Source organism: Somniosus microcephalus, chromosome 7 (assembly GCF_052327205.1).
Source record: "Somniosus microcephalus isolate GS21.2 chromosome 7, FLI_Smic_1.0, whole genome shotgun sequence".
Taxonomy (NCBI): domain Eukaryota; kingdom Metazoa; phylum Chordata; class Chondrichthyes; order Squaliformes; family Somniosidae; genus Somniosus; species Somniosus microcephalus.
This window is the reverse complement of record NC_140993.1, coordinates 202,767,543-202,792,508: the sequence shown is the minus strand read 5'-3', so window position 1 is coordinate 202,792,508 and position 24,966 is coordinate 202,767,543. Positions and strand designations below refer to the sequence as shown.

The 24,966-nt window shown below is 45.7% G+C and overlaps 1 protein-coding gene across 5 annotated transcripts in view; it reads left to right on the top strand.

Annotated features, from left to right (window-relative positions):
- Positions 1–24,966, top strand: part of LOC147115087 (collagen alpha-1(XV) chain-like) — a 483,626-nt gene that overhangs the window by 256,180 nt on the left and 202,480 nt on the right. For all 5 annotated transcript variants that reach the window (XM_085993355.1, XM_085993353.1, XM_085993354.1 and 2 more), the window contains 2 exons: positions 4,560–4,743; positions 17,601–17,704. In XM_085993355.1, the coding sequence (XP_085849481.1) occupies positions 4,560–4,743; positions 17,601–17,704 (288 nt within the window). The remainder of the gene's footprint in view (positions 1–4,559; positions 4,744–17,600; positions 17,705–24,966) is intronic.

Here is a 24,966-nt window from a genome sequence, read left to right as displayed (position 1 = left end):
CAGTCCTTTCCCTCAGCCTCCCTTGCAGAGGTGGACTGAGCTTTTAAATACTGGCCAGAAAATTGCATCTTGTGGTGGACAACACACTCGCAAACACTTCATTCCATTGAGGAACTTGGAAGCTTTATTTATATGATACCTGGCCATTAAAATCAGCCAGCGTGCCGCTGTGTCAGCTGTGGCTCAGTTGGTAGCACACTTGTCTCTGGGTCAGAAGGTTGTGGGTTCAAGTCCCACCTCAAGGACTTGAGCACGTAAAGCTAGGCTGACACTCCAGTGCAGTGCTGAGGGAGTGCTGCACTGTTGGAGGTGCTGTCTTTTGGATGAGATGTTAAACCAAGGCCCCATCTGCTCTCTCAGGTGGACGCAAAAGATCCCATGACACTATTTCGAAGAAGAGCAGGGGAATTATCCCTGGTGTCCTGGCCAATATTTATCCCTCAACCAACATAACAAAAACAAACAGATTATCTGGTCATTATCACATTGCTGTTTGTGGGAGCTTGCTGTGCGCAAATTGGCTGCCGCGTTTCCCACATTACAACAGTGACTCCACTTCAAAAGTACTTTGGCTGTAAAGCGCTTTGAGACGCCGGGTGGTTGTGAAAGGCGCTATATAAATGCAAGTCTTTCTTTGCTAATGCCCTCGCACGCCACGGTCCCGTCTCTGGGTTAATATCGGGCCCTTGGACTCAGTGGGGTAGATTTTCAACTTGCAGCCCAGTTGTAAAACTGGCATTGTGGGTCGGCCACCCATTACAGAAACCGCCCAATTTTAATTTCCACCATAATCAGGAAACCCCTCTCAATATGGCAGAGGTACACTTAGCCAAGTGGTGGTTAGTTACGGTATCCTTGAGAGATCAACTCACAGCCAACATAAGAAAAATTTCTGGATTGCTGGTAGGGTTGGTCAGAGAAATGAGCTTGATGTACCTTTGTGAACTGGATCTGTAAAATGCACTGGAGACACCATGGACACCTGTTGGACACAGCCAAGGGATGGCTCCATGGAGTAACAGAAGTGGTTCGAAGTCTGCTGACAGTGGGTCTGCCATTCAGGTTAATATTGTATCCAATACATACAATCTACAGCCCAGAAACTGGTGATTCACCCCAACTGGTCTATGCCAGTGTTTATACCCGACACGAGCCTCCTCCCACTCTAATTACCTCTTCCCACCCTGCCCCTGTATCCCTCTCTTCCCTTCTCCTTCCTGATTGCATCAAACCTCCCCTTGGGCCACAAAATCATATCTGATGCGTGCTGTGAACCAGGCTATAATTAGTGTTCCACTGTGCATATTACACTCAAGTATGTAAACCTCTAATTAATGCTAATGAGCTGGATTTGTAAACCATCTTTAACTAAAGCCTGGATTTTTTACTTCCACACTCGCCATCCTGTGATTTGTTTGCCATTTAAAATGAATGGACATCAAATTACAGGCTAGCACCCAAAGAAATGCAAAACCCCCTTAAGAAAGCACTGTACCCAGCATCTTCTGTCTGAGGTATTGAATTGCCTGTTTCAATTCTGTTCCCAGTAATCCCAATTTACAATACTGTGCAACATCCCCCATTACCCACAATCCAATATTGTGCCCTCCTGATCATCTGCAAGATGTTGCTTTATTGGCCAGCCTTCTAGCATTAACCCCTTGCTGTCTGGTGTGAAGCAATATCACAGCTGACAATAGATTAATTTATGATGTGTCAGCCACGGTTTGGTGGTAGCACTCTCACTGCTCCAGAGACTTGAGCACATAATTTAGACTGCCACTTCAGTGCAGTACTGAGTGAATGCTTTACTGTCGGAGGTGCCAATTTTTGGATCAGAGATTGGCCCAGAACTTGCTGGAAAAATAATGGCGAGTTAAGGGCGCCCACTATTATTAGTGTGTAAAAAACCCAGCAATTTGTGGCAAAGAAAAGATATACTGTGAGTTCCAATTCTCCACAAATTGCTGGCGGTTAGCCTTGCCAAAACGGAAAAACTTGCCATCCCGCCAACACATTGGCCCCAAAAATTATCGGTTAAAACCTCCATTAAAACCAGAAATGGGCGTGTTTGAGGCGGGTTGGGGTTGGGTTTCAGATTTTTGAAATTTTAACACCCCACCTCCCCAGCCCTCTACCGCCCATCATGGAGGGTTCAAACTCCCCCCACTGAGTGTCATGAAATTGCTGGATTTACGCGTTAATACAAATTAATCTCGCCGTAGCCATTTAGCATGTTGTAAGGGCCCTGTTAATGACATGATTTATGGTCCTGACATGACATTCAACCTTGGAGACCCAGAAACTGGAGTCTCACTCCTGCAGGTAGTAACATGTTCCTAGAGGTTTTTTTAAAATAAAAAATACTTTTTATTTTTCCTTACTTTTCCTTCTGGCTCTTTTTCTCGCTCTCCCTTAATTCACACTCTTTCTTTCCCTCTCTTTATTTCTCTTTCTGTATCTAATTTGACTCTAATTCACCCCATTTCCTTCTCCATCATTCGCTCTGTTTCTTTCTCTATCCTTAAATTTAATTGGTTAAGGAGATAGACCATTGGACCCGATGTTCACGAGATTCCAGATGTACTGTTGACATCACCGTGCTGTTATCAATTCGCATTTCCAGCAATTTGCGGCGCAAAAATAACACGAATTTAAGGATTAGGTAAAAAAATCCAATTTATGGTGCTCACCATGAGATGCGTCGCTCCAGCAATTCCTGGGCCATTAAATCAAGGTCCCATCTGCCTTCTCACATGAACATAAAAGAGACCATAATGCTATTTGAGGAAGAGCACAGGAGCTCTTCTGGTGTCCTGGACAATTTTTAATCTTACAATAAACACCATTAGAAACCATTAGAAAAATGAACTGACCATTTATCACAGAGATCCTAATGCGTGGTCAATCTTAAATGGAAATCCTGATGCCTTGTCAATCTCAAATGGAAATTCGGATATTTGGTCAATCTGGAATGGAAACCTTGACATCTGGTCAATCTGGAATGAAATGCCCAATGCCTGGTCAAGCTGGAATGGAGACCTTGATGTCTGGTCAATCTAGAATGAGCACCCAATGCCTGGTCGCATTAGAGCACAGATCTTAGGCTGCTCTGTAAATGTTGTGTTGTCTTTATAAAATACACTTCTGATGTTTGTTGGTGGAAAATAAATATTAGAATAAAGCTTCTTGTTTTCTGAACCCCTACAAGGTTACTTTAAACCAAACTCAACATTTAGAACCAGTGGGCTCTGCTTCACATGATGGAAATAGTGTTACGATGGAAGTTAAAAGTACAGTGTAAAGCGAACTTTGTGCATTCACAGTTATTTAAAAACCAGCAATATTAGAGAATGATTCCATTCTTTCACCTCCCCCTCCGTTCTATGATGTGTTAAATTTAAACTCTTTGGGGGAGAAATTGGGTGAGTAGCGCCACCTGTTAGCGCCTAAAGAGGCAGGCAGTGGCTGTAGCGCCACTGGCTGCGCCTCCCGCGATATTCAGGAGGGGCGCTAATGGTGGCGTTAGCCTGTTATGCTGCGCCGCCACCGATGACGTCATCGGTGTGCGCAGCGCCCCATTCGTGCCCCGTTCGCGATATTTGGTAGCGAACGCCGCAGTTGCGCCGTTCGCTGCCCGCGCTCGGTTCACGGGGCCTTACTGTGCCGGCAGTGGCGCAAGTTAAGGTGGAGGTGCGGGGCGGCCGCCTGCCAGCACCTCCGTCCCCGGCTTCCTAACCACCCCCCCACCCCCCGCGGCATTGCCGGCTGTTTCCCAAGAGCCCGGCACTTCTCCTTGGTGCCGGGCTCATTTGCCGGCACTCGCGAGCGGGGATCGCGCTGTTGCAGGCACCTCCCCCTTAACAGTGGGAGGAAGGCCTGCAGTACCGCAGCGTGCCGTGCCGCAGCGTGTGGCGCTGCGGCATGTTGCGCTGCGATAATCAGTTTCAGCGCCCTAAGAGGGACGCGGAGCACCTCGAGCCTCGCCCCGTGTCCCTCGAGGGGCACTGAAACTGAATTTCTGGCGATCGGTATCACTCCGATCGCTGCGCTAAATCCTGCGCTCAGGCGACTTTTGCGCCACTTTGGCGCCCCAACCCAATTTCTAGGCCTTTGTCCTTGACATCCAATCCCTCCATAGCCTTGCCCCACCCTATCTCCTCAATCTCCTTCAGCCTCATATCCCCCACGTGGTGAGTCTGCTCTTTAGTGTGTCCTCCCCTCACCCTACCATTGGTGGAGCAGCCTTCAGCAGACTCAGCCCCACTCTCTGGAATTTCCTGCCATCACCTCTCAGCCTCACCACTTCTCTCTCCTTTAAAAGCCTTCTCCAAAACTTTCTTTTCATTTGTGCCTTTGGTCACCCCACCTAATATCTCCTCCCTGCCTCGGCATTCAATTCCATTTGTGAGGCACTTATATAAATGTACGTTGTTGTCCATTGACTCTGGTGTAGTGTGAGGTGCTATGAAGTGTCTAGCTAGAGTTAAATGGTGCATTAAAGATATCCACTGCAGTCCTAGTTTATGATTTTTGAAATTTATTTTTGTTCTTTTTAGGTAATTGATGCAAATGTATTCAGTGGGCCAGTCAAAGAGCCCCCTACTGAAGCTTCTGTCATAGAGGAGATCGAGGGTTCCTCAGGACAACTGGAAGCTGGAATCCAGGAGATGACTACATCGGGCACTTCCGGAGAGAGGCCACCTTATGAAGAGCAAACAGACTTAGTAAAAGGAGCAAGAGGTACCATATATTATTCATTTTATTGTCCTGATTTTAAAAGTGATATTTCTTATTTTAACTTATTTTTACAATAGTTCTAAGATTCCCTATCGCTTGGCTGGAATGCTCCTCTGGGACCCTAGCCCGAATTGGATGAGAGAACAGTGGGAAATGAAAGAGGTTTCAGGGATTGAGGCTTGCTGCAGACTCACCACCTGCGTCTCCCTCTCCACATCTGTATTTCCCTTCACTCAACCCCACCAGGACTGCCAAAGGTTTCTCCTTCCCCACCCACTGCATGTAAATGGTGGCAGTGTGGGGGGAGTGGGAGTCTGGGACCCCTGACGGATTTCTCTCCCGCAGCCGCTTCCCTGTAGCCTCCTTGTAGTGGCTTTCCTCTCCCTCCATTCTGCCTCTAACCCTTACCTGCTGATGGCCCTGCCCTTGGCCAAGGCCTTCAGTGGAGCACAGATTTTGATTTTCGGGGCAATTTCCGCCTTAAAGCCCATTGCCCTGTTTAGGAACATAGGAACAGCAGTAGGTCATTCAGCCCCTCGAGCCTGTTCTACCATTCAATTAGGTAATGGCTGGTCTGTATCTTAACTCCATTTACCTGCCTTGGTTCCATAACCCTTAATAACCCTGCCTCACAAAAAATCTATCAATCTCAGTTTAATAAATTTTGTTGGCAGATAAAGCTCAAAACAAGGTCTACTGTCTCCATCTGCCACTTTTGAAGGCATGGCAGATCCCGCAGAGCCGTGGGGTAGAACCAGTAGTTAAAGTAGTCTCTGCTCATTATCCCTGGCACTCTATGATATTTTACCTAGACATCATCATGCTTAAGGACATAGGGAGCTAAGGCTCACTTAGGGGAATAGTCTGAAACACAAGAGCCAAAAATACCTAGTGGGTAATTTATATCTTCATCACTTGGGTGGTGCACTGGCTTGGCTGATTGTCCACCCGTTATAGAACCTGCCTGATTTTCATTCCCATTATGGGAAGTTTCTATAATGGGCAGAAGTACAGATATAAGAAAATGGGGAGATGCAGTTTTCCTTTAAACATTTCCAGAAGCGGCTTGTCGAGTGAGGCGCTGCCACAACTAGAATTTTGTCCCTCAATTAACATCACTGAAACAAATGATCTGGTCATTTATCACATTGCTGTTTGTGGGTGCTTGCTGTGTACAAATTGGCTGCCGCATTTCCTGCATTACAACAGTGACTACACTTCAAAAGTACTTGCTTGACTGTGAAGCGCTTTGGAACATCCTGAGGTCGTTAAAGGCGCTATATAAATGAAAATTCTTTCTTTACTCAATAACTAAAAAGCAATGTTTCATTGTGAATAACACCACAAAAGGTGAGTTAGTTTTATTTAGAAACTCCGCTATTAATATTTCAATTGGAGGACGATACCCGACCTAAAACCCTAAAACTCTGGGTTCCGCCAGGACCACTCATCTCCAGACCTCATTACAGCCTTGGTCCAAACATGGACAAAAGTGCTGAATTTCAGAGGTGCGGTGAGAGTGACTGCCCTTGACATCAAAGCAGCATTTGACAGTGTGGCATCAAGGAGCCCTAATAAACTGAAGTCAATGGGAATCAGGGGAAAAAACTCTCCACTGGCTGGAGTCATACCTAGCACAAAGGAAGATGGTTGTGGTTGTTGGAGGCCAATCATCTCAGCCCCAGGACATCGCTGCAGGAGTTTCTCAGGGCAGTGTCCTAGGCCCAACCATCTGCTTCATCAGCTGCTTCATCAATGACCTTCCTTCCAAGGCTTCTTTGACAGCACCTCCCAAACCCGCGGCCTCTACCACCTAGAAAGGCAAGGCGCATGAGAACACCATCACCTCCAAGTTCCCCACCAAGTCATACACCATCCTTGGAAATATATCGCCGTTCCTTCATCATCGCTGGATCAAAATCCTGGAACTTCCACCTTAAGAGCATTATGGGACTACTTACACCACACGGACTGCAGCGGTTCAAGAAGACAGCTCACCACCACCTTCTCAAGGACAATTAGGATTGAGCAATAAATACTGGCCTTGCCAGGGATGCCCATACCTCGTGAAGGAATAAAAAATAGCAAGGAAGTACGCTAAGGTAAACTTTACAAGACTACACTATTGCTGCAGAGCCTCAAATGGCGCGACTGCAGGTTGGAGGATCAGGTGTTGAGTAATGAAGAACTTGCATTGTATATCATCTTTCACAACCTCAGGATGTCCCAAAGCACTTTGCAGCCAATGAAGTGTAGTTGTAATGTAGGAAACATGGACAGCAAGTTCCCACGAACAGCAACCAGTTAATCTGTTTTAATGTTGTTGGTTGAGGGATAAATATTGGCCAGGGCATTGGGAGAATTCCCGTGGCCTTCTTCGAATGGTGTCATGGGATCTTTTACACCCACCTGAGAGGGCAGATGGTTTAATATCTCATCCAAAAGATGGCACCTCCGACAGTGCTACTCAGGTCTCTGGAGTGGGACTTGAGCCCACGACCTTCTAGGGAATGAGGTAGGTCAAGTGGAGCAAGTGTCACTAGGTGAACATTTAGGGAACAGTGATCATAGTATCATAAGGTTTAGATTAGACATGGAAAAGGACAGGGAGCAATCCAGAGTAAAAATACTTAATTGGAGGAAGGCCAATTTTAGTGGGATGAGAACAGATCTGGCCCGGGTAAATTGGAATCAAAGATTGGCAGGCAAAACTGTAATCGAACAATGGGCTGCCTTTAAAGAGGAAATAGTTTGGGTACAGTCGAAGTACATTCCCATGAGGGGGAAAGGTAGGGCAACTAAAGTCAGAGCTCCCTGGATGATGAAAGAGATAGAGAGTAAGATGAAGCAGAAAAAGAGCGTGTATGACAGATGTCAGGTCGAGAATACATCTGAGAATCAGGCTAAATATAGAAAGTTCAGAGGAGAAGTGAAAAAGAAAATAAGAGGGGCAAAGAGAGGGTATGAGAATAGAATGGTAGCTAACATAAAAGGTAATCCAAAAGTCTTCTATAGGCATATAAATAGTAAATGGGCAGTAAGAGGAGGGGTGGGGCCGATTAGGGACCAAAAAGGAGACCAACGCATGGAGGCAGAGGGTGAGGCTGAGGTACTAAATCAGTACTTTGCATCTGTCTTCACCAAGGTATTAGAAAGGCTGGCTGTACTTAAATAGATAAGTCACCAGGACCAGATGGGATGCACCCTAGGGCGCTGAGGGAAGTGAAGGAAGAAATCGCGGAGGTACTGGCCATAATCTTCCAATCCTCCTTAGATACGGGGGTGGTGCCAGAGGACTGGAGAATTGCAAATGTTACACCCTTGTTCAAAAATGGGTGTAAAGGTAAACCCAACAACTACAGGCCAGTCAGTTTAACCTCGGTAATGGGGAAGCTTTTAGAAATAATAATCAGGGACAAAATTAACAGTCACTTGGACAAGTGTGGATTAATTAAGGAAAGCCAGCATGGATTTGTTAAAGGCAAATCGTGTTTAACCAACTTGATCGAGTTTTTTGATGAGGTAACAGAGAGGGTTGATGAGGGCAATGGGGTTGACGTGGTGTACATGAATTTCCAAAAGGCGTTCGACAAAATGCCACATAATAGGCTTGCCAGCAAAGTTGAAGCCCATAGAATAAAAGGGACAGTGGCAGCATGGATACGAAATTGGCTAAGTGACAGGAAATAGAGAGTAGTGGTGAATGGTTGTTTTTCAGACTGGAGGAAGGTATACAGTGGTGTTCCCCAGGGGTCAGTTCTAGCACCACTGCTTTTCTTGATATATATTAATGACTTGGATGTGGGTGTACAGGGCACAATTTCAAAATTTTCAGATGACACAAAACTTGGAAGTATAGTCAACAGTGAGGAGGATAGTGATAGACTGCAAGAGGACATAGACAGGCTGGTGGAATGGGCGGACACATGGCAGATGAAATTTAACACAGAAAAGTGCGAAGTGATACATTTTAGTAGGAAGAATGAAGAGAAGAAATATAAACTAACGGGTACAATCCTAAAGGAGGTGCATGAACAGAGAGACCTGGGGGTATGTGTGCACAAATCGTTGAAGGTGGCAGGGCAGGTTGAGAAAGCAGTTAAAAAAGCTTATGGGATCCTGGGCTTCATGAATAGAGGTATAGGGCTGGATTTTACCATCCCTGAGGAGGCGGGTTTGGAGGCGGGACTGCTGGGAAAGTCAAAAAGAATGGGAGCGGGTCTGACCCGCTCCCAACCTGCCTCCAACCAATCTTTCCGGGAGTCAGGTCCCCGAATTGCGCAGGGACCTGACTCCTAGTGGTGTGAAGAGGATTATAGCCACTTAATTGCCTGTTAACAGGCAGTTAAGAGGCTTTTCCCAATTTTTTGACTGCTGCTGCGGGCTTCCCGATGTTGGGGAACTCTCCAGGGCAAGTGAGGCGTGCTGTTGCATCTGTTGTTATGTTGGTGTTTGCAGAAGTGGTGTGAAGGATGCAATGGGACAATAGTAAGTATCAGAGGTAAGGAAATGTTGTGAAAGTAATTTTTAATGTGGTTAGATGTTTCTGCAGGTGACAAGCTGTGAAGTGTTTGTGTAGCCTCATCTCATCGGGAGAAACATAGAAACATAGAAACATAGAGATAGGAACAGGAGTAGGCCATTCGGCCCTTCGAGCCTGCTCCGCCATTCAATGAGATCATGGCTGATCTTCGTCTGAGATCATAGCTGATCTTACCAGTTCAGTACCCCGTCCCCGCCTTTTCTCCGTAACCCTTAATCCCCTTAGCCTTCAGAAATATATCCAATTCTCTCTTGAAAATATTTATTGAATTAGCCTTCACAGCCCTCTGTGGCAGGGAATTCCACAGGCTCACCACTCTTTGAGTGAAGAAATTCTTCCTCATCTCTGTTTTAAATGATTTGCCCGCTATTTTTAGACTGTGGCCCCTGGTTCTGTGCTCCCCGGCCATTGGAAACATTCTCTCTGAATTCAGCCTGTCCAGGCCTGCCATAATTTTATATGTTTCGATGAGATCCCCTCTCAATCTTCTAAACTCCAGTGAGTACAAGCCCAAACTATTTAATCTCTCTTCGTAGGTCATTCCCGCCATTCCAGGTATCAGCCTGGTGAATCGCCGTTGCACTCTTTCCATGGCAAGAACATCCTTCCGCAGATGGGGCGACCAAAACTGTACACAATACTCCAGATGCGGTCTCACCAGCACCTTGTACAGCTGTAGTAAGGTATCCCTATTCCTATACTCGAACCCCCTTGATATGAAGGCCAACATACCATTTGCCTTCTTAATCGCCTGTTGCACCTGTATGCTCTCCTTCAGTGACTGGTGCACAAGAACACCCAGGTCCCTCTGCACTTCCCCATCTCCCAATCTATTGCCATTTAGATAATAATCTACCCTCCTGTTTTTACCCCCAAAGTGGATAACCTCGCATTTATCCACATTATAGTGCATCTGCCACGTATCCGCCCATTCCCCCAACCTGTCCAAATCGCACTGTAGCCTCCTGACATCCTCATCAGAGCCCACCCCTCCTCCTAGTTTAGTGTCGTCAGCGAATTTGGAAATATTGCATCCAATTCCCTGATCCAGATCATTTATATATATTGTGAACAGCTGGGGTCCCAGGACAGATCCTTGCGGCACCCCGCTGGTCACTGCCTGCCACTCCGAAAACGAGCCGTTTATTCCAACTCTCTGTTTTCTATCCGCCAGCCAGTTCTCTATCCACGTTAATACTTTGCCCCCAATTCCATGAGCCTTAATTTTGCATGATAATCTTTTGTGTGGAACCTTATCGAAGGCTTTCTGGAAGTCAAGGTACACCACATCCACTGGCTCTCCCCCATCTATTTTACCAGTTACTTCCTCAAAAAATTCCAGCAGATTAGTCAAACACGATTTACCCTTTGTAAATCCATGTTGACTCTGTCCGATCCTTTCCCCATTTGTCAAGTGCTCCGCTATTTTATCCTTAATAATGGACTCTAGCATTTTGCCCACAACCGATGTAAGGCTTACTGGTCTATAATTCCCTGCTTTCTCTCTACCCCCCTTTTTAAATATTGGGGTAACATTAGCTACCCTCCAATCCACGGGTACTGTTCCCGAGTCAATGGAGTTCCGGAAGATGATCCTTAGAGCATCTGCTATCTCCAGGGCCACCTCCTTAAGTACCCTAGGATGTAGTTTATCAGGCCCCGGGGATTTGTCGGCCTTCAGTCCCCTCAACTTACCCAACACCATATCCCTAGAGATACTAATTTCTGTCAGCTCCTCCCTCTCATTAGTCCCTATGTTTGCCGATATTCCTGGGAGGTTATTTGTGTCCTCCTTTGTGAATACAGAACCAAAGTATGAGTTTAGTTGGTCTGCCATTTCCTTATTCTCCATTATATATTCTCCCGAATCGGACTGCAAGGGACCGACTTGGGATTTTACCAGTCTTTTCCTCCTGATATACCGATAAAAGCTTTTGCAGTCTGTCTTTATGTTTGCTGCAAGTTTACTTTCGTATTCTATTTTCCCCTTCCTGATTAATCCCTTTGTCCTCTTTTGCTGTATCCTGTACTGCCCCCAATCTTCCGGTCTGGTGCTTTTTTTTGCCAGTTGATATGCCCTTTTTTTTGATTTTATGCTGTCCCTAATTTCCCTCGTTATCCACGGTTGAGTCACCTTTTTAGGTTTATTTTTATGCCAAACCGGTATAAACATGTTCTGGAATTCTTCCATTCTATCTTTGAATGCTTGCCATTGTCTATCCACTGTCAATCCCCCCAGAAACACCACCCAATCAATCTTACCCAATTCCCGTCTCATACCCTCGTAATTCCCTTTATTTAAGTTCTGGACCTTAGTCTCTGATTCAATTTCCTCACTCTCCATCTCGACTGAGAGCTCGATCATATTATGATCGCTCTGACCCAAGGGGCCTCGTACAAGAAGATTGCTGATAAGTCCCTTCTCATTGCACAATACCCAGTCTAAAATGGCCTGATCTCGAGTCGGCTCCTCGACATATTGGTCCAGATAACCGTCCCGAAAACATTCCAGGAATTCCTCCTCCTCAGAATTTTTACTAATTTGGGTAGTCCAATCAATATGTAAATTAAAGTCACCCATGATGACAGCTGTGCTCTTATCGCACGCTTCTCTAATTTCCCTTTTTATGCCTTCCCTCACCTCCATATTACTATTTGGAGGCCTATATATCACACCCACTAACGTTTTCCTCCCCTTGCTTTTTCTCATTTCTACCCATACAGATTCCGTTTCATCCGAGTTAATATCCTTCCTTTCCATTGCATTAATCCCCTCCTTTACCAGCAATGCTACCCCACCTCCCCTACCTTTTTGCCGATCCTTCCTAAATATTGTATATCCCTGGATGTTAAGTTCCCAGCCTTGCCCACCCTGCAGCCACGTTTCTGTAATCCCAATCAAATCATACTTGTTTACCTCTATTTCCACAACTAATTCATCCACCTTGTTCCTAATGCTTCTAGCATTAAGATACAAAGCCTTCAGGCTTGCTTTTTTCACACTCTCATTATGAATTAGTTTGGCCCTTTGTGTTTCTCTCCTTTGCTTATTGCTTCTCACCTTTCTACCATCTATTTCTGACTTCATATGACTTCCCTCTTTTCCACTACCTAGGTTCCCATCCCCCTGCCAAATTAGTTTAAATCCTCCCGAACCGCCCTAGAAAATATTACCCCGAGGACATCGGCTCCCTCACAGTTCAGGTGTAGACCGTCCCCTTGGTACAGGTCACTCCTCCCCAAGAACTGGTTCCAATGCCTCAAGAATTTAAATCCCTCTCCCTTGCACCACTGCTCAAGCCACGTATTTAGCTTATCTATCTTACTCTCTCTAAACTTATTTGCTCGTGGCACTGGTAGCAATCCAGAGATTACTACCTTTGAGGTCCTACTTTTCAATTTAGCTCCAAACTCCCTAAATTCAGCTTGTAGGACCTCCTCCCTCTTTTTACCTACATCGTTGGTACCTACATGTACCACGACAACTGGCTGATCCCCCTCCCCCTTCAGAATGCTCTGCACCCGCTCCGAGACATCCTTGACCCTTGCACCAGGGAGGCAACATACCATCTTGGAGTCTCGGTCTCGGCCACAGAAACTCCTATCTATCCCCCTTACAATTGAATCCCCTATCACTATAGCCCTATCCCTCTTTTTCCCGCCCTTCTGTGCAGCAGAGCCAGTCATGGTGCCCTGAACCTGGCTGCTGGTGCCTTCCCCTGATAAGTCATCTCCCCCAACAGTACCCAAAACGGTAAACCTGTTTTGGAGGGAGATGACCGCAGGTGACTCCTGCACTACCTTCCTGCCTTTACCCTGCCTTTTGGTCACCCATTTACTGTCTGAGCTAGCCTTTACCTGCGGTGTGACCAACTCACTGAATGTGCTATCCACAACATCCTCAGCATCGCGTATGCTCCAGAGTGAGTCCATTCGCAGCTCCAGCGCCGCCATGCGGTCCGCTAGGAGCTGCAGCTGGACACACTTCCTGCACACATAGTTGTCAGGGACAGTGTCCCTGATTTCCCACATGGCACAGGAGGAGCATGACACGGGTCTGAGCTGCCCTTCCATGACTTAACCCTTACAATACCTTTTTATTTACTACGATTTAGCTTAATTATTGAATTCTACTTAGAATAAGTTTGTGAAAGTACTCACCAACCAGTCACCTACCTGTTTTCTGGTGTTGTATTTTCACTGCCGCCTCCTGTCCTGGAACCTTTTCCACCTAGGTTAGGCTCCTGAAATAAAATAAATTGAACCTACCTTTTCAACTTCCCCTAACCCCTAAAAGGTTAGAGGAGGTGGAAGGGTGGGAGACACTACACTGTAGTGTTTCGGGTTTAGCAACAGCTCCACCTATATAAGAGTTACTGGCCTCCTGCTCTCCCGACTGCACCAGCTGCTCCCTGGTGACGTCACACACTGATTACTATTTACCTCTCTCCTCTGCTGTTGATTTGGTACGCCTCGCAACTGCCGCCGGTTTTTAAGCCGGGCTCCTCCTCGCTGCTCCCTGCTGCTCCGAGTGGTCGGGCCTCGCAACTGCCGCCGGTTTTTAAGCCGGGCTCCTGCAATCTCAGCTGCAGCTGCCATCTGTTTTATCCTAAGGAGAGAGTAATTGGAGAGTCTGGGTGAAAGGGCTCACCTGTGTACAGTGATTGTCAGTGTTTGACAGCACCTCAATGCTGTCAAACACTGATAATTCATCTGTCAAACAAGTGTGGTACATGTGCCTTTAAGAAAACCGGTAGGTGAAGCATCATCAACTGACATCATCTGACACCAGCTTTCCCTTAATTGGCCGGCAAGCCCGCAGAGCGGGCTTAATAAGGCCAATCAGACCAAAATAGCATCTGTTCGTCAACTGGGGGCAGGACTAGAACCCGGAAGGCAGCAATCCCGCCCCCAACTCGTCTCGGTAAGTAAAATTCAGCCCATGGAGTCCAAACGCGTGGAAATGATGATGAACCTGTATAAAACATTGGTTTGCCCCCAACTGGAGTATTGTGTCCAATTTTGGGCACTGCACTTTAGAAAGGATCTGAAGGTCTTAGAGAGGGTGCAGAAAAGATTTACGAGAATGATTCCAGGGATGAGGGACTTCAGTTACGTGGATAGACTGGAGAAGCTGAGGTTGTTCCCCTTCGAGCAGAGAAGGTTGAGAGGAGATTTGATAGAGGTGTTCAAAATCATGAGGGGTCTGAACAGAGTAGATAGAGAGAAACTGTTCCCATTGGCAGAAGGGTCAAGAACCAGAGGACAAAGATTTAAGGTGATTGGCAGAAGATCCAAAGGCAACGCAAGAAAAAACTTTTTTACTCAGCGAGTGGTTAAGATCTGGAATGCACTGCCAGAAAGGGTGGTGGAGGCAGATTCAATCACGGCTTTGAAAAGGGATTTGGATAGGTACCTGGAGGAAGAAAATTCGCAGGGCTACGGGAAAAGGGTGGGGAGTAGTATTGACTGAGGTGCTCTTGCAGAGAGCCGGCACAGAGTCAACGGGCCGAATGGCCTTCTTCCATGCTGTAACCATTCTATGATTCTATGAATCAAGGCAAGGATGTGGCCACTGAGCCAAAGCTGACACCTTGAGTACCACGGGCCAGATATTTTTGGACATCCCAATTTTCAGTAATTTAAAATGAATCGCCTGTGAATTTGCAAATCGGGAGCAATGATGTCTGCCCCCAACTCTCCCGTCCACCCTACTATCAAACTGAAAACAGCATATTACAAAACTTTATATATAAAGTTAACCACAGTATGTACCATCAACAAAGTGCACTGCAGCAACTCGCCAAGGCTTCTTCGACAGCACCTTCCAAACCCGCGACCTCTTCCACCTAGAAGGACAAGGGCAGCAGGCACATGGGAACACCATCATCTCCAAGTTCCCCTCCAAGTCGCACAGCACCCTGACTTGGAAGTATATCACCGTTCCTTCATCATTGCTGGGTCAAAATCCTGGAACTCCCTCCCTAACAGCACTGTGGGAGTACCTTCACCACTCGGACTGCAGCGGTTCAACAAGGCGTCTCACCATCTCCTTCTCAACGGCAATTAGGAATGGGCAATAAATGCTGGACTTGTGAGCGACGCCCACATCCCATGAACGATTAAAAAAAGCATTAGTGTGAGGTGCTCTCTCTAGTGGTGAATTGAAGTATTACAATCTAAAAAATATTTAAAAGTTCAATTCCTAAACCTCCTGCACAGGTGATGACGAAGTGCTGCAAAGACAGATTCCAGGTGGAAGCCATTCCAAAGGTTTTATTTTTCGTAGGGGTTCAGGTTTGGAGCAAGTTTTACAGCTGGCGGTTTGGATTTGCTGAAGTTCGCATTGCTGAGGTAAACTGCAAGCTGTGAACATTGAAATGAGTTTAAACAGCTGGACAAGCCAGGCGCACATTGGTTTTTGTGCCCTGTAATGAAAGCAGAAATTGATGTCTGTATTCCACATTTGTGAATTAAATTATGCTGTGTATTTCTGCTCTCTCATTATGGGAAGAGTTTGGCAATTTTCTGCTTTCATCGTCTGGTAATTCTCACCGGCTATTTCTCGCGGGTTTTTAAATCCGCTTATAGGTTTTCTGTCATTTACCTGATGGTTACATTAAGTAAGTCATGTTACTTCCTGTCAGTTAAAATGGGCTTTTTCCAATTTTGTGCTGAGTCCTTCTGCATAAACATTGTGACTGGCTTAATTAAGTTAAAAACTCATGTTCCTAATGCTTTGACGCACTGCTGATGGAAGGGGGGGGGGTGCCTGGTAGCTTCCTGTCCCAAACACACTGTGCAATTTAACTGTTGAACCCCAGAAAAGTGTTGACAGGAATTTCGTCACACTCCAGCGTATTTATAGCAACTGAGCAGGAACGGGAGCAGTTCCAAGAAAATTCACAGCCATAGTGTTGCTAAACTTCCAAAAGGTATTTGACACAAGTCCCTCTTGAAAGGTTATTAGTTAAACTCAAAGCTGCATAGACTTGGGTTAGACCCTGAGAAAGGATAAGGAACTGCCTGAAGGGTAGCCAGCCACGAGTAATCATTAGCATAGTTATGTGTGGATGGAGCAGAGTTTTGAGTGCAATGCCCCTGCGCTTCATGTTGGGACCACCACTATTTCTTGTTCAGAGACTCAAAGTGGTCAAATCTGCAAATGATACCAAGTTGTGAGGGGCAATGGAATTGGAGGAAACAGCTCAGAGTGAGTTGGACAAAGTAAGTTCGGTGAGCAGATAAATGGCTGATGACATTTAATGCAGACAAGTGCATAGAAACATAGGATTTGCTAGATGAAAAAAAAACAAGGTCCATGTAGTTCACCTTTTACCATCCTGGTAGTCGCATGATAGAATGATAATAGAGTTGTTGACTAATCAGAGCAATCAATCTCTATCAATTAGTCTACAACAGATCCAGATATGACACGAGGAAAATCAAAGTGGTGGAGAGCTTTGGGAACCACAGGTCCAAAGTCACCTGTTTCTCCCAAGTATGCTAGACTTACCAAATTACTCATGTACTGTATCCCAAAATATCCCAAATGTACAAAATACTGCACATCAGAAGGAAAAATAAGCAAGATGTTAATTTCATGAATGGTGTTGAAATAGCTAAGGAGGAAGCTGAAAGAGACCTGGGAGTCTAAGTAGACTCAACACGCAACATGTCCAACCAATGGAGAGCAGCAATCAACAAAGACAATCGGATGTTGAAATACATAGACAAACCAATAGAATACAAGTCAGAAGAAGTGATAATCAAAGTGTACAGTGCCTTGGTCAGACCACACCTTGAGTGGTGATCTCCTTTTCTCCTTCTCTGCCTTCTATAAGGATCCTACGTGAAATGAGTTTGGGCAGTCTAACTCCACATCCTGTTGGGTGTTGGCCCACAGCACAGAAGCTGCCTTGATTTGGCATTACATTGGCAACCTCACTCAAGAGAGGCCACAGGGATCCCAGGCCGGGGAAATCGAAAGACAAACACGAGTGCAGTAGGGAGTGCTCGTCAGAGGTTGGCATCAAGCCCATCATTGGAGCCGAGGAAAGGAAGCTTTGAAACTCAAACATGCCATCTGGATAATTTCTTCCCACAGCCTCTTCAAATTCGATCCTGAATGATTCTGTTTTGTTTTCAACTAAAGCATTAGTGGGACTAGCTGCACTAGGGAATTAGTTTCCTCATTAGTTTGGAATAAAATTAAATTTACAAATAAACCCACTGTGGCATCAGAAGGAATGTTTTAGCCTTTGCACAACCTTAACCACGTTTTGATGTTAATGTACTGAATTGGACTTGTGTCTAGGGTCTCCTGGCCAAAGAGGTGCAAAGGATGACCAGGGCCTACCAGGACCTAAAGGAGAAACTGGATCTGGAAGCGAAGTTCTTTACAGTGAGAAAGGAGCAAAGGTAAATCATTAAACTGGGAATTGGTAGAACAATATTGCTTACGGCTTGTAACTCATGGGCAGAAGGGGCTTCATAGCCATGATTTTTATGAAAGCTGATTGCTTTTAACATCTATTTTGGGAACTGAGAATTTTTTTAATGAGTTGGAGCTACTGTGCCTTGCTTCTAAACCCCAGGTTATCAGCACGTAGGGCAGCACGGTGGCATAGTGGTTAGCACTGTTGCCTCACAGCGCCAGAGACCCGGGTTCGAATCCGGCCTGGGGCGACTGTCTGTGTGGAGTTTGCACATTCTCCCCGTGTTTGCGTGGGTTTTCTCCGGGTGCTCCGGTTTCCTCCCACAGTCCAAAGATGTGCGGGTTAGGTTGATTGGCTATGATAAATTGACCCTTAGTGTTAGGGGGATTAAATACGTGGGGTTACAGGGATAGGGTGGGATATGTGTTGGTGTAGGGGTTACGGGGATCGGGTGGGATATGTGTCGGGCAGGCTCGATGGGCCGAAATGGCCTCTATCTGCACTGTGGGGTTTCTGTGATTCTGAGTGAGGTCCGAATTCCACTAGATGCTCAGCATACTTTTAAAAAGGGGTATCAGCTGGTGTGGGTAATCACATTTATAATAATGGGACAATACTGTTAGTGTGTGTTTACCAAAAACTTGTCATGACTCATTGGGTGTGGGTGGGAGACCTTGAGAAATAAATCTAATCCAAAAGAAAAAGTGCATTATTCTGAATCTACTTACAAAGTTGGGAGACAGTGCCTTGTTTGGTTGGCAATTGGAAAGTAGCCATGATGAAAGTTTGGCTCCCTCTGGTGATCGACAGGTTAACTGAAGGTGGCTCCCTCTGGTGATAGGCAGGTTAACTGAAGTCCTCAGTGCTATGAACATACGAAACTGACGGACAGGAAATGACCAGTTGGTCCATCCAGCCTGTCCCATACAGTTGTAATACCTTGTGCATCACAATATATACCCTCCCCACCCACCCCAGAGCTATGTAGTCTATTGGAAAAAAAACAGACTTAAACCCAGGCCAATTAGGGGGCAAAAATCTGGAAAATGCCTCTTTAGGTGATCAAAACTAGTCCATGAGACCACATTAACCCTGATTTATATTACATGATACTGACCTCACACTTGCTACAGAAGTAATTTAATTAGGGCTTAGCTGGCCAGTAACGAGAATGAATAAAGGCAGCTCCGTCCCTTTATCGATTTATATTAAAATCTTCCCGATCAGTGACTCTGCTGTGTAGCTGAGGTTTGTAGTCGTATGGTACCAGGTAAGCTCAGTTCACACCATGGGGTAAAATTTCAATGGCACCCCCTTTGGGACGCTAATTTCGCCAGGTCACTGCTTTTAGCTCCCGGAAAAAATTAGTGCCCCTGTGCCGTGAATTCAGTGGTAGCACCCCAAGCAGGAGGCGGGGGCGCTACTGGAAGCGCTCCCCCTCCTTCCTGGAGCGCTACAAGTGAATAGCGCAGTGCTACGTGCAACAGCACCACGCGCGTCAGCACGTAGGACCATGGTATTGCAGGACACCCTCCCCTGATTAAAGGGGAGGGGGCTAGCGCTGCATGCACCAGGACCCTGCTGGACCACCAGGGAGCAGGATGCCGGGAAAGCAGCCCGGCACTCAAGAAGAGTGCTGGGCAGGGTGATCGCGGCCGGCACCCCGAATAAAAAAGGGGAAGGGGACAGGTGCTGGCAGTTGGCCAAAAAAAAATGGCTGCCTGACACCTGCCCTTTAACTTATGCCGCCACGGCTGCAAAAACGACACCCTGTCAGACATATCGTCCAGCGATAGGTCAGCAGGCGCAACTGAAGTTTGCGGCCGGGGCGCGAATGGGGCGCTGCGCATGGCGATGACGTCATTGCTGGAGGCACAGCACGCGGGGCGCTACCGGCTACTGCCGCCGCTAACCTCCCGCTGAATTTCGCGCTAATAGGAGGCGCAAAGCAACCCAATCTTTCTCCCCATAACTCTTATTTACCTCCCAATTGAATTTGGCAGTAGTTTAGATCATTACTACATCATCCTTTCGATAAATGCTGCTTCCCAGAAGACTTTAGAGCTGGCATGCTCAGTGAGCTGCAGTCCTTGGTCCAGCACACAAGGAGACCATTTGGCCCATTACATCTGTACTGGCCGCGCTAGACGTGCTCCTATCTAGCTATCCAGCAAGTTAAACACTCATTCAAAATAATTCTTCCTGAAGCCGTTTGCTGTTTTGAAGCTTTTACTTGAACAAATTTGTGAAACTGTAAACAAAGACAAAGTATGTTTTGTACATAAACTGAGTACTACACATTCGATATTACACAAGATACAAACATATTTACAACAGTAGAATAGACTAATTGTATAACTAACTAACATTTGAACTAACTTCTGTAACTATTAAATATTAACCTTTTATAAACATAGTATTATCAAAATATTACTCTGACAACATTGCTATTATGCTAAGAACTAAAGATACTCACAGATATTGCGTTTGGCCTAACATATGAAGTCAGATTACATTAGATTGTAAGTGGAACCTCTCATAGCAAATTCTCCATTACTCAAGTCAGGTTCTTCCTGGCAAAACTGCTTCCTGGGGTCAACAGGAAGAAAGGTAAGAATGTCAAATGACCTCTCACAGGAAGAAAGGAACAAATGACCTTTCCAGCTTACAAACTGTTAACACAATAACCGCCACCAGAGGGTGCTATTGCATGTAAAAATGTCCATCGGTCCAGAACAACATCTGTGTTAGCTCTTCAATTGGAACTGTCTACTCTAATACCATTACCTTGCCCTTTCCCTGTAGTTTTTTTTATATTTTTCTTTTTAAAATACTTAGCAAATTCACTTTGAAATAATGTTCAAGTCTTTGCCTTAACAGTCCCTCATGGTAAAACATGGTCTAATAACCCTCTGTGTGAAAATATGTCTTCCCACTTCCCCCTTCATTCTTCTAGTGAGAATCCTCAGTCTCTGTCCCCTTGTTACCGATTCACCTACCAGTGAATCATAGAATCAGAAAATGGTTACAGCACAGAAGGGGGCCATTCAGCCCGACGAGCCTGTGCCGGCTCTCTCGCTACGTAAAAAAGTTTCCTCTCATGTCGTCTTCCGTTATTCTGCCAATTGCCTCAAAGCTGTGTCCTCTGGTTCTTGACCCTTCCGCCTATGGGAACAGTTTCTCTCTATCTACTCTGTCTAGACCCCTCATGATTTTGAACAGCTCAATCAAATCTCCTGTCAACTTTCTCTGCTCTAAGGAGAACAACCCCAGCTTCTCCAGTCTATCCACGTAACTGAAGTCTCTCATCCCTGGAACCATTCTTGTAAATCTTTTCTACACCCTCTCTAAGGCATTCACATCCTTCCTAAAGTGCGGTGCCCAGAATTGGACACAATACTCCAGTTGAGGCCAAACCAGTGTTTTATAAAGGCCCTTCATAACTTCCTTGCTTTTGTACTCAATGGGCTCGATTTTGTCAATGGGGAGCTTTTGGAGGCGGGACTCCCACTTTTTGGGTTGTAGTCCCGCCTCCATCGACTTGTGGCTAACCCACGCTATTTTCCCTTGATTGACCTTGTTAAGCCCGCCCAGCTGGGTACACCAGCGATTGACATTTCATCTGTCAAGAGCTTTTGACAGATGAAAAATCAGCGTTTGACAGCTCTGTGAAGCGGTCAAACGCTGACAATCTGTCTTCTAACTTGAGTCCTTCTACTCAGACTCAGTTAGAGAGCTCTCCAGACCAGAAAGCAGAGGCTGCAGCTTTTGACAGTTCAGCGGCCATTCTGCTTTCTGTGCCAGTGAGCTGAGGGACTCCCGAGAACTGAAGGAAGGAAGCCTGCAGGAGAAAGTAAAGGTAAGTAAAACTTATTAAAACACTTTACACTTACCTCACACACTTACCTCTGCACACATGCACCCATCACTCACCTGCACAACGGACATCTCGACCCCTCCAATCCCTGCAGACCGACAGTCCGCCTCGCTAACTTGGCGTGGTTCGGAGCCGTCGGATAGCCCGCACTTCAGGGCTAAAAATAGGAATTAAGCAAAAAGCTGCCTGTTAACTACCTGTTAACAGGCAGTTAATTGGCACTAATCCCCTTCCCGTCTCGGGGAGGTGGCTCCCAGCACAGGTCGGGTACCCGCCTCCTGGGACATTGGCACGGAGGCGGGTTGGGGGCGGAATGGGTTCCTGCCCCCGATTCTGCAATTTTCCCACCACTCCCGCCTCCAAACCCGCCTCCTCGGGGCTTGGAAAATCGAGCCCAATGCCTCTATTTATGAAGCACCTATGCTTTTTTAACCGCTTTCTCAACCTGCCCTGCCACCTTCAACGATTTGTGCACATATACCCCCAGGACTCTCTGTTCATGCACCCCCTTTAGAATTGTATCCTTTAGTTTATATTGCCTCTCCTCGTTCTTCCTACCAAAATGTATCACTTCGCACTTTTCTGTGTTAAATTTCATCTGCCACGTGTCCGCCCATTCCACCAGCCTATGTCCTCTTGAAGTCTATCACTATCCTCCTCACTGTTCACTATACTTCCAAGTTTTGTGTCATCTGAAAATTTTGAAATTGTGTCCTGTACAACCAAGTCCAAGTCACTAATATAGACCAAGAAAAGCAGTGATCCTAGTACCGACCCCTGGGAAACACCACTATACCTTTCTCCAGTCCGAAAAACAACCGTTCACCACTACTCTCTGTTTCCTGTCACTTAGCCAATTTCGTATCCATGCTGCCACTGTCCCTTTTATTCCAAGGGCTCAATTTTGCTGGCAAGCCTGTTATGTGACGCTTTATCAAATGCCGTTTGGAAATCCATGTACACCACAACAACCTCTCATTCTTCTAAAGTCCAATGAGTATAGGCTCAACCTTTCAACTCAGGAATTAACCTAGTGAACCTTCTCTGCACTGCCTCCAATGCAAGTATATCCTTCCTTAAATAAGGAGACCAAAACTACGCAGTACTCCAGATGTGGTCTCACCAATGCCCTGTACAGTTGTAGCAAGACTTTCCTACTTTTATACTCCATCCCCCTTGCAATAAAGGCCAATATTCCATTTGTCTTCCTAATTACTTACTGTACCTGCATGCTAACTTTTTGTGTTTCATGTACGAGGACACCTAGATCCCTCTGTAGTGCAGCATCCTGTAGTCTCTCTCCATTTAAATAATATTTTGCTTTTTTATTCTTCCTACCAAAGTGGATAACCTCACATTTTCCCACATTATACTCCATCTGCCAAATTTTTGCCCACTCACTTAACCTATCGATATCCCTTTGCAGACTCTTTGTGTACTTGCTTTCCCACCTATTTTTGAATCGTCAGCAAATTTGGCAACAAATTCCCTTTTGTTAGCTGCCAATCTATTCTCAGACTCTCTCTGTGCCCCTCTTAGTTCCTTTTTCACTTCCCCTCTGAACATAAGAAATAGGAGCAGGAGTAGGTCACTCAGCCCCTTGAGCTTGCTCCGCCATTTAATAAGATCATGGCTGATCTTCTACCTCAACTCCACTTTCCTGCACTATCCCCATATCCCTTGATTCCCTTAATATTCAAAGATCTATTGATCTCTGTCTTGAATATACTCAACCACTGAGCCTCCACAGCCCTCTAGAGTAGAGAATCCCAAAGATTTACCACCCTCTGAGTGAAATAATTTTTCCTCATCTCACCCCTTATTCTGAGACTGTGACCCCTGCTTCTAGACTTCCCAGCCAGGGGAAATATCCTCCCTGCATCTACCCTGTCAAGCCCTGTAAGAATTTTGTATGTTTCAATGAGATCACCTCTCATTCTTCTAAACTCTAGAGAATATAGGCCTAGTCTACTCAATCTCTCCTCATAGGACAATCCCCCCATCCCAGGAACCAGTCTGGTGAACCTTCGTTGCATTCCCTCTATGGCAAGTATATCCTTCCTTAGGTAAGGAGAACAAAACTGTACACAATACCCCAGGTGTGGTCTCAATATAATTGCAGTAAGATGTCTTTACTCTTATACTCAAATCCTTTTGTAATAAAGGCCAATATACCATTTGCTTTCCTAATTGCTTGCTGTACCTGCATGTTAACTTTCAATGATTCATGTACAAGGACACCCAGGTCCCTCTGAACACCAACATTTCCCAATCTCTCACCATTTAAAAAAGACTCTGCTTTTCTATTTTTCCTACCAAAGTGGATAACTTCACATTTCTCCACTTTATATTCCATTTGCCATGTTCTTGCCCACTCACTTAGCTTGTCTATATCCCCTTGAAACCTCTTTGCATCCTCCTCACAACTTACATTCCCACCTAGCTTTGTATCATCACCATATTACATTTGGTCCCCTCATCCAAATCATTGATATAGATTGTGAATAGCTGAGGCCCAAGCATTGATCCTTGTGGTATCCCACTAGTTACAGCCTGCCAACCCGAAAATGACCCGTTTATTCCTACTCTCTGTTTTCTGTTCGTTAACCAATCCTCAATCAATGGTGGTGTATTACCCCCAATCCCATGAGCCCTAATTTTGTTTAATAACCTCTTGTGTGGCACCTTATCAAATGCCTTCTGAAAATCCAAATACACCACATCCATTGGTTCCCCCTTATCTATTCTGCTAGTTACAACCTCAAAAACTCTAACAGATTTGTCAAACATGATTTTCCTTTCATAAATCTGTGTTGACTCTGCCCAATCCTATTATTATTTTCTAAGTGCCCTGTTACCACGTCCTTAATAATAGATTCTAGCATTTTCCCTACTACTGATGTCAGGCTAACTGGTCTGTAGTTCCCTGTTTTCTCTCTCCCTCCTTTCTTAAATAGTGGGGTTATATTTGCTACCTTCCAATCCACAGGAACCGTTCTAGAATCTATGGAATTTTGGAAGATGACAACCAATTCATCCACTATCTCTACAGCCACCTCTTTTAAAACCCTCAGATGTAGGCCATCAGGTCCAGGGGATTTATTGGCTTTCAGTCCCATTAATTTCTCCAGTACTATTCTTTTACTAATACTAATTCCGTGAAGACAGACACAAAGGGCTGGATTTTCCAAGCCCCGACAAGATGGGCATGGAGGCGGGACAGCAGGTAAACTCGGAGAAAGTGGGAGCGGATGGCAAAGCCGCCCCCCATCCCGCCTCTGTGCCCTTTTGCCAGGAGGTGGGAAGATGTGCAGCTTCGGGTCCCGTCTCCTGGAGGCGGGAAAGGCATTTAATCCTTTTAACTGCCT